The sequence below is a fragment of the Macadamia integrifolia genome, chromosome 11 (assembly GCF_013358625.1).
Source record: "Macadamia integrifolia cultivar HAES 741 chromosome 11, SCU_Mint_v3, whole genome shotgun sequence".
NCBI lineage: Eukaryota > Viridiplantae > Streptophyta > Magnoliopsida > Proteales > Proteaceae > Macadamia > Macadamia integrifolia.
This window is the reverse complement of record NC_056567.1, coordinates 9,455,885-9,473,024: the sequence shown is the minus strand read 5'-3', so window position 1 is coordinate 9,473,024 and position 17,140 is coordinate 9,455,885. Positions and strand designations below refer to the sequence as shown.

The following is a 17,140-nucleotide window of genomic DNA, read 5'->3' as shown; positions in this document are numbered from 1 at the left end:
GAAGTAGAGAAACCATGTTAAAAGTATAGATCTAACTCCAGTGATTTTCTATGTACAGCTAACGAACTTCCAAGTCCAAATATACATTTTCAGTTGTTCCACGACCCAAAACCAATACATAAAGGAATAACCCCAGCTTTCCCCATTTCATGGCTTAGATGTGGAAGTGGAGAGAGAGAGAGAGGCAAAGAAGAAGATGAAGAAATAGTGGGCAGAGCCCCTATTTTTGGATGGTAAGATGATGTTGATCTGCAGAGCCTTTGTGATCAGAAGCTAAGATTATGAGTGCTTTATTCTCCTGCAGACTCATGCTTTCAGAATCAATCTCCCAATGAAACCATAGGAAAACATGGGTTGTCGTTGGCCTCAGCTTTGCAAATATCAGAACAGTCATCGCAAACGAAGAGAATCCATAAAACAACTCTGAGAGTAGATCTGGACAAAGATTCCTCTTCTAGAGATCAAGTAGAGAGAGAGAGAGAGCAAAATATTTGTGAAATGGAGGAGAGTCGGTGCCGAATTGCTCCATGGCTTCCATGAGAGCTCTTGTTGTTGAGGACGAAGGGCCATCATGTGTGTTTTGACTTTTGAGTAGTTGAGTGTGTTTCGACTTTCGAGCACATCCTAAAACTTGGAAATTTTACCTATAAATCTGACATAAAATTTGTCCTCATCTTTTCTTGAAAACAATGGGAGTTTGGTAAAATTTTCTGCAGTGTAAAATTTTAACTTCGAAAACAAACAATGGAAAATCTTAGTTTACCATAAAATTTTCCAAGCCGAAACAAAAGGACTAATATAATCGGATTGAAAATATAGTTATAGTTACTTAGATGAGCTGCTTATGGAGGTCGATTCCATTTTGATGGAGACGGGGTATGAGGCGCTTGCCAGAGAAGACTGAGGCGGCATTGCTCCAAGGTGGTTTCACAAAGTAGCAATTACTTCCTGGTCCTAACGGGGAAGGATAACAAGCCGATGCTTCTTGGACCCATTGTACCTCAAGAAATGATCCCAATCGGACAATCGCTTTTTTAATTTTCTTTTTGTGATAATATAGGACCACATAATCTGAATAGAAAAGAGAATATTATTGTGAATTGTGAACACTATTTGTTATATGAGAAAAATATAAAGAAATTTGTACAAGGGTAGTGTAGCAACTTTTTTCCTATTAAATATGTTGGGGAAATGATTCATGTCAGGAGCTCTCTTTTGAAATGTCCTTTTTACACCCTAGAATTATTCAATTCCAAGAGCACTCTTGGGAGTTTCCTATTGGCATACACTACACTCCCAGATAAGAAACTCTCTCTCCTAAATACATAATACAATGATTGTCTAAATTACATCTTGATAGGTGTATTTATAACTTGTAAGCTACTTTTGATTTCCTCTAATTTTGTTTCCTAACTGTTTTTTAAGTTAAGGGTAATTTCAAAATAATTTGAAAGTGTACTATATTGTTTCATTATCAAGATTAATGGTTGTCATTAGGGTTTTAAGTTTGGTCTTGACGGCCCAAGCCCTTCCTGGCCCACCCTGAGCCCTAATAGGGCTTGGGCTAATATTTCTGACCCTAAAGGCACGTTACAATTGAAAAACACTGACCCTAAGTTGGGGTTGGGTTGGGCCTGGGTTGAGGCCCAAACCCAGCCTAGCTCGGCCCATCCCGACCCTAATTTTAACCTTGATTTATCTAATATAAATTTTGGTTGTCATCATATTATTTTATTTAGATTAAGGAAATATGGATTATTGATTCTTATGGTTAGGTGTTCTTAACATATATTATTGTGTTGCGTTTCATAATTTTAATTGTATATTAACCATTTGATCTATTGTTTTTTTTTTTTTTAATACATATGACACATTAGTGTCAACCCGGCCCAACTCAGCCCAATCAAGGTCAATTAGGGCCAGGTTGGGTTGGCATGGACCCGGAATGATTGGGCCTAGACATGGTAGGGTTGGGTTGTGCCTGGATTGAGTTTTGGGGACCTAGGGTTGTAAGAAATCCTGCCATGTTTCACCTCTTATTGTCATGCATAGTTTTCAAATACATCTGCAATGACATGGTTTATCCTCAGTTAAAAAAAAAAAATAGATTGCTTTACTAAAAGTAAGATTACAAATTATTTGACACCTTAAGGGTTGTCAATAAATAAAATCATTATAATAAATGACAGAGAATTATAAATTATACTAAGCATAAGGATTGTCATGGTCTATCAAGTGAGCCAAACAAGGTTGAGCTCAGGCTGAGATATCCTAGCCCGGTTGGATTGGGTTGAGTTAATGGGACCTAGGGTTGGGCTAGGTTTCAGAAAAGCCAACCCACCACGCAGTTGCACCCCTATCCTCTTACATCCCAGACACTCTCCCAAACATTCTCTCCCCTTATTAACCATTGGACCTTCTATTGATGAATGATTCCAACACCTTGATTGGTGTGGTATGGCCCACATTAGTGGTATGAGAAACTCTCTCAATAAGGGAGAGGGTAATTCTCTAAGCAAGCACCAACGAGGGACGAAATGGTTTCGTACATTAGAGCGCAACAAGGACATTTCACGTGAGTAAGAGATAGACACATACAGATTCTGGAACCAAACCAACCCGACCAATAAGCTAACCAGTTCAAAAAATTAGATCCAGAACCGGACCAACAAGTTAATCAGTGCATGGGTGCACCTGTTCCCATTCCTAGCATTTCCTGGTCCAGATCTTGGTTCTGATCCTAAATTGAGACACCACTAGCATTGGATGCATTTTGTATTCCATTGTGAGTGGGACCCATTAAATAAGTGGCCCATCACTCTAAGGAAGACAAGTGGAAATTTAATATAGGAAAAATTACATGATTACCCACTAATGGGTTTGTGTTTACAAAATTACCCACGTTGTCTTTCCTTCAACAAAGATACACAAAAGGAGAATAGGTATTACAAATTTAACCAAAACAGTAACTGTCGTGCCATTCTCTCATATCCCTGAGAGTTCAACAATACCTTCTTCTGATATCGTCTCTAAAAAGTTCGATTATCATCTTCACTAGTGAGTATAGCAGATGATCAGACAATAGATTTTCGATAGAGGAAAGGGGGTTTCACTATTAATATGATTACAACCAATATTCTACCAAAATCGCCGGAAGAACTCGCTGAAACCCCTTTTACCTCCTCCGACGATCACACCTCATCTGTTTTACTAGTGACAATAAAAACTCCCTTTTGAGTAACCTTATTAGGACTGCCGGAATCGTAGCTACTGCTGATATCCATGCCTCCATTGTCCTCTCTCTCTCTCTCTCTCTCTCTCTCTCTCTCTCTCTCTCTCTCTCTCTCTCTCTCTCTCTCTCTCTCTCTCTCTCTACCTTGTGCTTTCCCTTCGCCCCATCTCTTTCTCACCTTAAATCTCCTAAATTCTTCTTCTCTGCTAAAATTAGCAGCCTCGCCATTTTGGAAGCGCCTTCGTTACTGTCAGATCCGTTGCTAACTTGTTCCTTTGAGTTATCCCTTTTGACATTACGTTGTTATTTACTTCGTCTGATGCTTCTATGATTTCAAAAACATGCCCCAGCCACCCAATGTAGATGCAGGGCACATGGAGCCCCTCGCCTTTTGTTGTTTTGTAAATGAGTTATTTTCATTTCAATCGATCAATAAGTTGGTGACATTCTCGTGACAAATGTCTTTTAACTGGGTTATCATGAGATTCTATGAACTGCACCAATGTTATGAACAACTTTCCAGCAACTCTGCTAGGAAAATTATTGAAACTCAAATTTTAAAACTGAGAAGAAAAATGGAAGACAAATGAGGGAGGGGATGGTCTAATAAATGAGTTGGGGAGGATCATAAGGTCAGTCGAGTCGTACTCGGTGATGTATTCTCTCAAGAAAATGCTTGAGAATAGATTGAAACACAACAATGGAATCGTCTGATCTATCTGTTATGCTCACACCAAGAAAAATGCTTGAGAATAGATAGAAACACAACAATGGAATTGTGCGATCTATCTGCTATGCTCACACCAGTGATGATGACGGAAATTGGTCTTTTTAGAGCCGATTGGGGCAAGGTATTTGTTGAACTCGTAGGGATACTAGAGGATGGAACGGAAGTTGCTATTTTGGTTAGATTTGTAATACCTATTTTTCTTTTATGTAAATCTGTTGGAGGAAAGCCAGTGTGAATAATTTTGTAAACACAAACCCATAAGTTAGGGGTGTCAACTGGTCGGGCCGGTTCGGTTTCGATCAGGCTTAATCGGGCTTGAAGACTTTCAAAGGCTACACCGTGTCCGCCCATTTAACTAATCGGGCTTAGTTATTGAAGGCATGATACGCTTTATATTCGGTCGGTCGGCCTCGGGCTATAATCAGGCCACCTTAATCGGGCTTTAGTCGGGCCTTAACCGGGCTACGGACATGTTTAATGTTAAACAGGCTTTAACCGATTTTTAAATGGGCCCTCTTTAAAATGTGCTCTTATATTTCGGCCCACTCATGCAAGCCTAAAAAAATGACAATTAATCAATAAACGATACCAAATATAACCATTATTTAAAATGTGAACATGTTTTTACTTTTTAATTTGGGGGTAAAATAGGTATGCTACAATCATTAAAGGGTCGGGCTAGGCCGGTGCACAATAGGCCGGTCTCGGTCGGATGTTAAACGGTCAGTCTCGGTCAAGCGCCTGACGATCCAAGTAGCAAAACCAAGACCGATCGTTTATAAACAGGCCGGGCTCAAGCCCGACACGTTTAATAAAAGGTCCGGGCCAGGCCGGTCTATAAACGGTCGGTCCTGGTCGGTTTAGTCGGTTCAGGCCACGAATTGACACGCCTACCATAAGTGGTTAATCATGTAATTTTCCTTTTAATATATCTTACTTGTACTGAACTTTATTGAGGGAAGAGATTCTTCAGACTTACAGGGAAGCTGACGTAAGCAGAAAAAAGAGAAGGAAAAATTACATGATTACCCACTTTTGGGTTTCCCTTTACAAAATTACCCATAAAAAGTTTTGGTAAACAAAAATACCCAAAATTAGGTTTCCCTTTACAAAATTACCCATTTTAAGTTTAAGTTAACAAAAATACCCAAAATTGTTTGGGTTTACAAAACTACCCACTCAAAGTTTTAGTAATAAAAAAATATATGATTATATGTGAAAAATGAATAATCACTATTTTGGGTAGTTTTGTAAACCCAAATCTGATTTATGGTATTTTTGTTAACTGAAACTTTGGGTGGGCAATTTTGTAAACTCAAACTTAATTTTGAGTATTTTTGTTGACCAAAATTTTTTGTGGATAATTTTGTAAAGGGAAACCCAAAAGTGGGTAATCAATGTAATTTTCCCAAAAGAGAAATATAAAAAATAGGTGCCAACTCATTGGCAAGCGATACGATCCGAGCGGTCGATCGATCGATCATATCAGCTCAGACCAGAGGCAGAAGAAAGGAACGAAAATGGTGAACTTCATGTTGATGATTACTGCGGAGCTCGATAATCTCACCAATCTTCAACCACAAGATGGCTGCGATGATCCTAACTTCTCTTACTACTTCAAGGTCATCTTTCAATGCCTCCACCTTTACTACTCATTCAAGATCACAATTTGTGTTCTAAATATTTCTAGGTCTTAATTGATTTTACTTTCTTGTTTTCGGTTCAATTCCGTTTGTTCTTTCGATTTTTTTCGTTTCCTGATCTCTTCGTGGTTACTGAGATGCTGATTGTTGTTTTCCCTATAGTTGAAATGCAATAACTGTGGAGAACTTAGTAAGAAGGAAACGTGTGTGAGCTTGGATGAAACTGTTCCTTCCCCCCATGGCAGGGGTACCACTAATCTGATTCAGAAGGTCTCTCTCTCTCTCTCTCTCTCTCTCTGTTTCATTAGCTTTGTCTTCTATTTGTTAGAAACATTGTAATTGTGACATTACTGATTTCTGCCTGCAACTGATGATCATTATTCAGCATGGGTAGTTTGAACCGTAATGGAACATTGTAAATTTCTATTGAGAAATCATTTTGAATCTTCATCTCTGTTTTCTGCATACAAACTCGGAATATTGATACATGTGTCACGTGTCCATGGACATTTAGAAGGATGGAAAGATAGATGCACTTGGTAGTTAGGTTAATAGATAGACAAACATGCTAATAGATATATATGCAAACTGGAGAACACTATAGTATGCTGAACAACACCAAATTCTCCTTAAATATTATATCTTGTTGGTATTATTACCCTTTTTGCCTCAGTGCCTCCTAACATAGAACAAGGAGGTTGAGTTTTGGTTGATTTTAAGTTACCCTTCTTGTAGGAAAAACTTCCACTCGGAGTATATGGATTCCAGCTTCCTGAGTCATATTATTTATCATACTTGACATTCAGATTTACTTTCATGTTTGTACTTTTCCCAGTGCAAGTTTTGTGGGAGGGAAGGAACTGTGCAGATGATCCCTGGCCGTGGTCTCCCACTGACCTTTGAAGCTAGTCAATCTGGAAAATACACTCCGTTGATGGTATTTGATTGCAGGGGCCTTGAGCCTGTGGGTTTTGTTTTTGGAGATGGATGGAAAGCGGAATCTGTAAGATCCTTTTTTTTATTCCCATTAACCCTGGCACATACGTGTGTGCACCAATGGCCATTCATTTGAATTATTATCAACCGGGAAATTGACATTCATGTGCAATTCAATTTCTTGTTGTTTCTGCGAATGCAAGTACTTAAGTCTTCTCTATTTGCATCATCACATGGTACAATTGGGATTTATCTTCCATTTGCCCGCTCTCTTGTTTTATGAGGCAACAGTATAAGTTAACTTTTCTGGATTTATCCTAAGTTTGAGAAAGGCGTAGTTATTACTTTTAACCATTTCTTAAGTTGGTTTCCCTCCTGTGCTTGTTTCCTCTATTTTTGTTGGTAATGTTTTCCCCTTTATATTCTTTCCTGACAGTTTATATAATGATATCACTTTTGGTGCTATTTTCTGAATATTATTGAGTACCGCAAGTTATAATATCACTCTTGGTGTTATTTTCTTACTTGGTTGAGTCTAAACTATGGAAATAATTGAGGACCATCACTTCTTGTAATTTCTGCACCAAAATCAGTTACATGCGTATGACTCATGAGGCAGACATATCAACAACATCGGTTCTCATACAACATTTGTAAAATTGGAATTTTTTGGATACCTTGAAATCATATATTTCAATGCCCTCCAATCTGGGGTCATATTGTCGAGAACCCATTAGATTTCAATATTCTAATCTTTTAAGGAAATTAAGGATGTTATTTTGATTCAGAATGCGAACCCCTGCCTTTTGTTTGTAAATAAGATGTTATTGTTAATTGTTATGAATAAGTTCACTATCCTGTCTAGTGTCCACAATTTCGACACTTACCTTCATAAAAAATTCCCAGGATTTGTTATTATACTCATTGTTTTAGGATGCATTTGTGGCTTGCATTCATATGAAAGGGGAACACATCATACACTGATTTCACCTGGCATTGTAGCATGCCTTGTGATGTTCCCTGGCCTAGAAATAATACTAGGCAGCATAACCTAGTGTCTGTCCTCTTGTCTGCTCCTCTACCTTCTTATTGCTTTATCTTTACCTTAGGTTCATGGCAAGTTTTTGGAGGCTCTACTATGGTGCATTGATTATCTACATTTCATGTATACTAGTTGTGGGTGAATTCAGAAGAAATGAATTGCATTTTGGTAGATTATGGAAGAACTTTCCACCTCAGTTGGTTAAAACATCCTTTTGAACTGGAAATCATTAGATTGTAGTTTGTCTTGCATAAAAAATTATGGACAAGGTTATAGATGCTATAGTAAGTCCTTTTAGGAAAAGGAAAAAGAAGTTTGAGATGTGATAAAGCGCATGATCAAAAGCGGGAAAAGAAGAATTTAAATGGCTACGATTGGTCTACAGTTAAGCTAGCTTAGGATAGGAACCTAGACACCCAAAATGAGAGCAACACATCTGAAGTAGTCAGAATTTCCTCCACCAGGACATTTTTTTAAGAAAAAGGGACTGAAAGCCAGAGTTTTGCAAGTGGTTGTAGCTTATCTTTTGCACCTTGGGAAATAAAAGGATAAGGGGTATCTTACTACCTGACAATTAGACATGAACATAGAAATCGGATGTTTGTTGGGTTATAAGAATAGAACCTGGATGATTAGAAGTGTCAAATGTGAGGTTAAAGATTTCCGCTTGACGATATCTATCATTAACTCTCTTGAACTGAATCCAGAAAAATGACAAGTAGAGATGAGGCATGACCTTGGACTTTGTGTTGGTGTTTGAAAAATTGATAACAAATTTCAAGAATAAGACCTCTTTGTCTTGAGATATCATGTGATAGATAAAACTTGTATTGATGGAGAGGCTACTATCAAAGATGTGTTATCTTTTCGTTTTGGTAAAATTGACTGCACAATCCCCTAATGAGTTCCATGGACCATGGATAAGTTTTAGGAAAATTTTCTTGTACCACCCCTAAATTTAAAATTTATGTCGTGTGACACCCTCAGTTGCTAATAATATCAACTCAACCCTGATGCATAACGCCGTTATTTTAGAACTGGGAAAGACCTCTTTGACCCTGTTATGCCCCTCTATATAACAACCCATTACCATCCGTTGAAAACCCATAAAATTAAGTGGGGCCCACCACTTCTTCTTCTTCCTCCTCCTCCTCCTCCTCCTCCTCCTCCTCCTCTTCTTATTCGAACACGACAGTACCCAGCCCCTCTGCCCTTTCCTCCCTCCCTTGTCCCTGCAACCCATCCAAGGTTCAAGAACTCGTTTCGTTTCAGTGTTTCGGTAGTTTCAAAACCACCGAAATACCGAAATTTTGGCAAAATGGTGTACTTTTTCCTATGTGTTTCGCTGGCCATTTTGGGGGACTAATGGCCGAAGTGGCCGAAATGAGTGAAACGAAATGACCGAGATGGCTGAAATTTCGACAAAATGGTGAATTTTTTGGGCCGAAATGTGACCGAGATGACCGAAATTATGTACTTTTATATTTCGTATGCCATTTCATCTTGGGGGGAAAAAATACGAGATTTCGGCGAGTTTTCGAACCTTGAACCCATCCATCTGCAAAATAGCATATGTGAATCCTTAATAAAGATACCGAACCTGCAATGAAAGGATTAGGCACTCAAATTTCACCAAAGAAAAAAAAAAGGAAAAAATTAGGCACTCAAAAGGGTGGAGTTTGCATGAAGTTTCCAACCATATGATATTTTGGGTCGCATTTCATTGCTAAGTACCAATGATTCTCCTTTTTTAGTCAAGCCCAAGATCAAGCCTTTGATCCTCCCAGCATTGGTTGGATTAAGCTCAAAAGTAGCTTGAACCATACCAGGTTCTAGTTTGATATCCATCTCTTTTAATATTCTGTTTCCAGATTCTGATTCAGAGTTTCAGACCCCATGAATCTCACTAACTCCATCAAGTATGTCTTTGGAATCCTTGATCACAGTCCTGCCCAAGAATGGAAGGGATTCATTTGATAGAGATGCATCCTCTGCATTCCCTGCATCTCCTAACCCGAAGATTGAAGCGTATATCTTCATGAAGTGGGTGATTGATCTTCCATCAACGATTGAGTGCTGAATCGTGGTTCCGATGGAGATTCCGGAATTAGGCAAAACTGTGACCTGAAATGCAGAAACAGGGACAACTGATCCTGATACAGGCAAATAAGGGATGAGATGATGTAATTCTTCTGGATCTTTTGCATTGTTGCTGGAGAGATGGTAGAAGTTGGCATCAGACTTGGCTGCAGTGAAGGAGATGGTGTCACCATCGATGTATACTTGACCATGGGTTTATAGGAGTCATGGGGCCATGAAAGACTTCCTGCAAGTCGGTAGCATTTGCTTTTTTTTTTTCTGGTGAGTAAATAAATCACTAACAGGGAAAAAAGGAGGGGGATATACAAGGCCATAAGGCCGAATGTTGCAAGAAGCAATAGGGGAAACAACCCTGGGGGACAAGGGGAGGGGGGACAAGATAGAGATAGGTAAACCTCAAGAGACAACAATATGTCTGTTCCTTGGGGTTTCAGAGACAGAGCCAAAGGGGAACAACTGAGGTTGGAGGAGACATCATTGTAAATGGCTTTCCAAATCATATCTGGATTCAGAAGTCCATCTACGAAGATTACGCTCCATCCAAAGGTGCAATTGCTTTGATTCTGCGCTAAACCTGCAACTCACGATTGAATTTGAGAGTTTACCATTAAGGAAGGGTAAACTTGCCATGTAGAAAATAGCAACCACACGACATCATCACTTAACGTTTTTTCTCTAACGAAATGGATTTAAGTGTAATTTTGTTTACAAAATGGGGGATGTACTCAATATTATTAGCAAACTAGAGTGTTATAATACATAAATTTTAAATTTAGGGGTGCCATAAGATAATTTCCCTGAGTTTTATTATCAGAACTAACCGAGTCTTCCTCTACTACTATTGCTGTTGTGTCTAGTGCTTGTACTCTTCTACTGTTAGCACAACAGAATGTGAGGTCGGTGTTACATTTTCAACTTCATATTGAATGATTTTACCACTGTATGTTGAGAAAGTAGTGCTTATCATGTTTTTAATTTCAGTAAGGTGTTGTGTTTCAAATTACACTTTTAACACATATCTCATTTCTTTAGACTGAAGGGGCTAAATTCAACGGGATTGACTTGTCACAAGGGGAGTATGCGGACTATGATGAGGATGCACAGTTCCCAGTCATGATATCCAACCTCCAGGCTAATTTTGTTGTGGTGAAGTAGATTGCAGCACTCTCATATATGCATCAAGGGACATAGAAAGGATGGCGGTGAATTAAGCAGACTTCCTAGGATGTATTTGTTGTGAATGTGAAGGCTAAGCTTTTTCTAACATGCAGAAACATTGTGAGCATTTTAACAAATTGAAAGTACAGTATGTATGTAAGCATACTCTGTCTAGGAGGGGTTTGCTACATGTTTGACAAGAGGTACTCTGACTGGCAAATGACAGCCTTACAGCAGATAAGGCAATACAGAGCATAGTTTAACCTTGTGTGAATTTATTTTCTCAAGTGTTATCTATTGTTTAGGCTTTTTTCAGTTTGAATTAAGAGATGCCACCGGAAACACCTTCTCTTTTTCCTTGTTACTCAGGATTATGCTCAATTGCTCATGCATTGGTAAGATATTGAGATCTTGTTCTCATGTTCCCCAGTTCGGTCAAAGGTTTAATTGAATGAGGGTTATCCGATGAGATTGCTTTGTTACATTGATGGTATTGTTTTCCTCTACAGATTCTTGATGAACTGAATATGCCGACATTAAACAGAAAAAAAAAAAAAGTCTCTTGAGCAAGCAGTATAGGATATGTCAGTGCTCTCTCTCTCTCTTCCTTCAAGACACTCTCCTCTTACCCCTTCCCCCTCCATTGACAAACCATGTTCCATGCTCCCCATTGGCTAGCTCCCCCACCCCATTTGCTCAGAAAATTTTCTCCCGAAGGCTTAATTTGGTTGTCAAGAAATGAATAGGAAAAATAGAAAGAAAAAAAATTCAAAAATGAATAGTAGCAAGAATACAATATTCAAATTTCAATATACTTCAAGGATTCAGACCCTACTGATGAATTGATGTGTCTAGGTTGGGGTTTTGCCCAGTTTTCTCTTCCTGATGTTTGATCATGCATTACCTTCATAACGGCTCAAGTAAATTTCTCTAAACTTGGAAAAACTAACTTTAATAGTTGTTTTCTTGTTTTTATTGAGTCAGGATCTGCTCCCACATGAGAGAGAAGTTATCTTCTCCACATGGGATCTCACCACCTGAGGAGTATCTAAAGTTCGGAATACAAGGCAGGGTGGTCAATGGTGTTGATCATGCATTACCTTCATAACGGCTCATGTAAATTTCTCTCAACTTTGGAAAACAAAACTTTAATAGTTGATATCTTGTTTTTATTGAGTCTGGATCAACTCCCCACATGGGATTTCACCACCCTATAGGGGTATCTAGAGTCCATAGTCCAGACCATAGTTAGCAAATTCGGATTCGGGAATTATTCGGGCGGAGGATTATTTGGAATAATTCGATTGATTAATTTAAGGATTCGGTCAAAAAAGCGTATTGGGTTTTTTTTTTGTTTATTTATTTATTTATTTTTATTTTTTTTTTGGTTTTTTTTTTTTAAATACTGTTTAAGTGGACCGAATAATTCGGTTTAATTCGGATTCGGTCCGAATTATTCGCATTTTATATTCACTTTTGAAAAAATCGTGAATTTTACCGAATTTTATTTTTAATTCGGATTCGGTCAGAATTTTTGATAAAATTCGGAAAAATTTGGTTCGGCCGAGTAATTCATTCGGCCGAATTGATAACACTGGTCCAGACCACAAGTCATAGCAGTTAATACACCATAGACTCATGATCTAATGGACAATGTGATTCCATGTGGACAGGTCCGACGTGGGTTGAACCGTTGAAGATCCAGAATTCCAGACTCGTATCAGCAAGTAGCATGTAGGGTAGAACCGTAGAACTTCTCAAGCAAACTCTTTCTTATTTATTTATCTTAAAGAAAATAATGGTGTGCTCTCATAGTTTTAAAAATTGGATCCAATCGGATCAGTCAAATCAGGATTTTCTGGATTGGATCATTCAAGACCAATCCTGATCCATTGGTAGGGTATAAGGGTAAAATAGTTCAAAAAACCCTTTTTTTTTTTAATAATAATAAAACGGTTAAATCCAGACCATCCAGCACAAATTGAGACTGATCCCAAGGTTTTAAAACCTTGCTCTCATATGGTTCTTTCGAACATCGAATAAAAGGTCAATGGGAAGAGAATATTGGTTAGAATTAAATAACCCCATAAGAAAATCCCTCAACCTAAAATAGTTGTAAGCCGATTTTTGAGCTCTGAATGGGGTATAGGATACTCTATTGCATGCCCACCTCGTCTGTACATTTTAGTGCCTTACCAAGTTGGCGATCATGGAAACATTACCAACATGATCAAGTTTAACAATACCCTGCCAACCCCAACTCCCCGTCCAAGAAAAAGAATTGAAAACAAAAAGGTTCTCTTAATGTCTTGTAAAACAGATCCATTATATGGAGAGTACAAAATGCATGTACTAGCTGAATCAGAATTGACAACTAGACACAAAGGATACATAAATGGGGGGCAAAGATATCACACTTCTCAAACTGACATCTCTATTATTTAGCCCCAAAAGAATTGACATCTCTGTTAATACACAACAGCGACGGACAGTCACACCTCCTATCAGGAATTTCTTCAGGCTGAATGTATCAAGTTCTATTATAATGAAAAATAAAGCACAAGCTCCAAATGTTACTCCCATGTTCTCTTCCCATGGATAATGTATAGGTCTTTCTCCCACTTTCATGAAAAACTTGAGATTCTCCCAGGCTCTGATTGCACCAAGTACAAGAATATGCTACAGAGAGGAACGGAAACTGAAGTTTCCAAACCTAAGCATCAGAAAAGATAACAAAGTTCAAACAAGCTCTAGCAAGCAAACACACTCAAAATGAGGGGTGTGAGGAAACATGTCCACTGGATGTAATCTTTGTAGCTGGTAGCACCCTTCTAGATTTTGCTCCGCCTGCAAAGAATTTAGCCGGGTCAAATACCTGAAAGATAGCTAATAATGACCTCTAACAATGCTGATACATACCACACCATGACAAAGGTAATCAAGGTCACGTGCACAGGTAGCAGGATTGCAAGAGACATAAATAATGCGTGGTGCTCGCAGCTTCAGTAGGAACTTTATTAACTTCATGTGCATACCTGGACGATTAGGATCTGCAGGAAATTTAATTTTAAGCAACACCAATTAGTGGACTGGGCGAACAATTCATTCAGCGGATCCAGCCTTTTCAAGCGAAAGATCAAAGATAAGACTGATTTTTCATTTAAATACATAAAATGGGAATAAACTAATTTGGGTATATTTCAAAGAGACGTTTATAGTGGAAGTACTTTTTCTACATGCCCAATGAATATCCCAGTCACATTAACCAGTCTAGATAAAAGATATTGCAAAATATTAATCCACAATACTAACATCTGTGATTGTCTTTTCAGATGTCCATAAAGATGAGAATATCCCATTTCATTTCAAGAAATGTCCAAATATTTGAAACTACAATATATAAGAAGAGTGCAAGAAAAGAGAAGTAGAGAACTATATCAAAATCATAAATAAAGAGAGTCCATGAACTGCAGTCAAATAAATAAGGATAACAATCATTTGCCACGAGATTAAATGGCAATTCTTTGTCCAGCCTAGTGATGGAGAACCTTTAGGGAAGAAAGGGAAAATCAGAGTAAGAAGGGGAAGGAGAGGAATCACACACTTCACTGGTGCACAAACTCAACATCTTCATTCAATAATCAAATCACTCTCTAAATCTTCAATCGATTACAGCCAATATATAGGAAAATAGGAACATGAAATTAGAAACTTAACCGAAATGGAAACTAGCCTAAACTAGGAAACAACTATAAAAAGGAAACCAAAGCAAGGAAATAAATCATACTCCTACGTTCAAGTCTGGAAAATAAAAGTATGAAATAAAATACTAAGTAAACTACTAATTTTATTTCCAACCCTTGTTGGACCAAAACCCTGAGCTAGACCGGTTCTTCTTGGCTCTTGGCTTCCAAAGCCGATCATGCTGGTCCAACCAAGTAAGGGCAGCCGTATCTGCATCAACTCTCCTCCTCTAAAAAGAACTCGACTCCGTCGAGTTAGGGAAAGGACCGAGGAGACTGTCTGAAGGAATACGTTGAATGAGGAACGATCCCACCATCTTCTTGAGCTTAATTTCAGGGACTTCATAGTCTTGTTGGCATGCTTGAAGGCATAGGTATTGGCATAGCCACAATGTTGTACTTTCTTATCAAACAACCAAGGTCGACCAAGAAGGATATGGCACACCTTCAGAGGGAGGACATCACATTGGACTGTATCCTTAAACCCACCAGTAGAATATGTGACCAAGCACTTATCTATGATTTTGAGATTAGTGTTGTTCACCCAAGCAACCTTGTAAGGATTAGGATGTGGTTCTGTATTCAATCCCAGCTTATGAACAGCGTCTTCAGAGACAACATTAGTGCAACAGCCTCCATCAATGACCAAGGTTAGCAACTGATCATTGCACTTCACACGAGTCTGAAAAATGCTACTGCGGTGCCAATCTTCATTGTCAGTGGCCTTCTGAGTGGTCAACACATGACGAATGTCATAAAAAGGATGTTGGTCTTCGTCACTGAGAGTGTCATTGACTTCACCTGTTGCACGCTCTTCTCTTAAATCAACTGTGTCAGAACCAAGTTGCTCTTCGGGAATATATGGTATAAGAGAATCCTTATCAATAAAAACAACCAAATGGCTGGGACATTAAGCACTGATATGTCCAAATCCATGGCATGAGTAGCACCGAACTGTAAATTTTGAAGAATCAGAAGGTTTATCTGAACCACGCCGAGGGGGTGAGTATGGGCGAATAGGCCGTGAAGATAACATTTCAGAAACATGTCGAGGTGGAGAATAGACTAGGTCGTGAAGAGGCCATAGATGTAGCATTAGCCTGTGGTTTGCTAGATGACCTCTCTTGGGTAGGAGACTTGCAAAACGGAACTAGTACCTCGAGAAAAAGTATCTGCAAAATTTCTCCGGTTGTATGGGCGTTTCAGACTTTCCTCAACCTGATATGCTACTTGTACGGCGTCTTCCATGGAAGGTAGTCGACTAGATGCAAGGGCAGTACTAAGTTGAGGGTGCAAACCATTGCGAAATTGGGCCACTAATACTTCTTCGTCCCACTCAAAGTCAGAACGAGTGGCCAAATAATAAAATCTAGCAACATACTCTTCAACGGTCAAATTATCTTGTTTCAACTGTGCAAACCTGAGATGCATGCGTTGCTTGTAATCAGAAGGAAAGAATCGCCGATTCATGATTTCATACATTTCAGCCCAAGTAGTACCAAACCAATGCCTCAGGTTCGGTTCTGTTGTTGTTGCTTGATCCATCAGACTCGGGCCGTGCCTTTCAGTTTGGCCTCTACAAATAGGATCTTTCGAGCCTCAGTCAACCCGTACCATCTGAAGAATGTATCTAAACTGTGAATCCAGTCAAGGTACAATTCTGGATTATTGTCTCCATAAAAATCAAGGACATCTCTGCTCCATCATCATGTCTACTAGTGCCATATGGTGGTGGAGGTGGTGGTGGTGATAGTGTTACTGACGGATCCTGTGGAGTGGTGTTGGAAGAATCCCCAGATTGAATGAGACTCTTTCCTTTATCCGCTGCCACCAAACGATCAATAGAAACTTGCATGGATCCCATGGAAACTTGCATAGATTCCACCATTGTTTTTAGGGCCGTGACCATGTTAGTGAGAGCATCAAATTTTGTATCAGTTTCTCCTTTATAAGAGTTCAGTTGTTGAACAACTTCACTATTGGCTACCATGGTGATGATTACAAAATAGCACTCAAGAATATATGGTAGACTAGTAAATAACTTTTTTTTTTCTTTTCTTTCCTTTCTTTTTCTTTTTTTTTTTTTTTTTTTTTTTTTTTTTTTGGGAAGGGCAGAATTGCAATTACTTGAGATTCAATTAAACCACAAAGGATATCAAGTGTGGGGTAGGGATCTAAATGTAAATAAGAAAAAAAAAATGAGGGATAGAAGGAATTAATAGAGAAAAGAGGGGTAATGTGGAAAAATGAGAAAATAAAATAAAAAGGAGACTCAATGGAAGGGTACTGTCACCGACAGAGATGGAGGAAGTAGGAGTGTCCAAAGGCGAAACCAGCGAAGGGGTTTCGTAGGCCTGATTGAGGGGAACCGACGCGAGGAGGGATGAACCCCGAGAGCCGATGGTGACAAAGGAGGTCTTCACTGCTTAGAAGCGACTCGCGACGATGGAAGGACTAGATCGACAGGTATGTTTCTGGTTTCTCTCTCTTTTCGACTTTCCTTCTTCTTCTAAATGACTTCCCCTTTTCCTTTCTTCTATTTTTTTTTTTTTTTTT

At 38.8% G+C, this 17,140-nt stretch overlaps 2 protein-coding genes across 3 annotated transcripts in view; one reads left to right on the top strand and one right to left on the bottom strand.

Moving 5' to 3' along the window:
* Positions 1-5,397: 5,397 nt before the first annotated feature.
* LOC122094078 (CXXC motif containing zinc binding protein-like) lies at positions 5,398-11,115 on the top strand. The gene is made up of 4 exons (XM_042664733.1): positions 5,398-5,584; positions 5,768-5,875; positions 6,441-6,608; positions 10,716-11,115. Exons 1-4 carry the CDS (start codon positions 5,483-5,485, stop codon positions 10,836-10,838), a joined length of 501 nt encoding a protein of 166 aa, XP_042520667.1. The 5' UTR covers positions 5,398-5,482; the 3' UTR covers positions 10,839-11,115.
* A 2,007-nt stretch (positions 11,116-13,122) lies between these two features.
* LOC122093207 (uncharacterized RNA methyltransferase CT0009) overlaps positions 13,123-17,140 on the bottom strand; it is a 16,892-nt gene continuing 12,874 nt past the window's right edge. For both annotated transcript variants that reach the window (XM_042663489.1, XM_042663490.1), the window contains 2 exons: positions 13,761-13,891; positions 13,123-13,688 (listed from right to left, as the gene is read on the bottom strand). In XM_042663489.1, the coding sequence (XP_042519423.1) occupies positions 13,581-13,688; positions 13,761-13,891 (239 nt within the window). In that variant the 3' untranslated portion in view covers positions 13,123-13,580. The remainder of the gene's footprint in view (positions 13,689-13,760; positions 13,892-17,140) is intronic.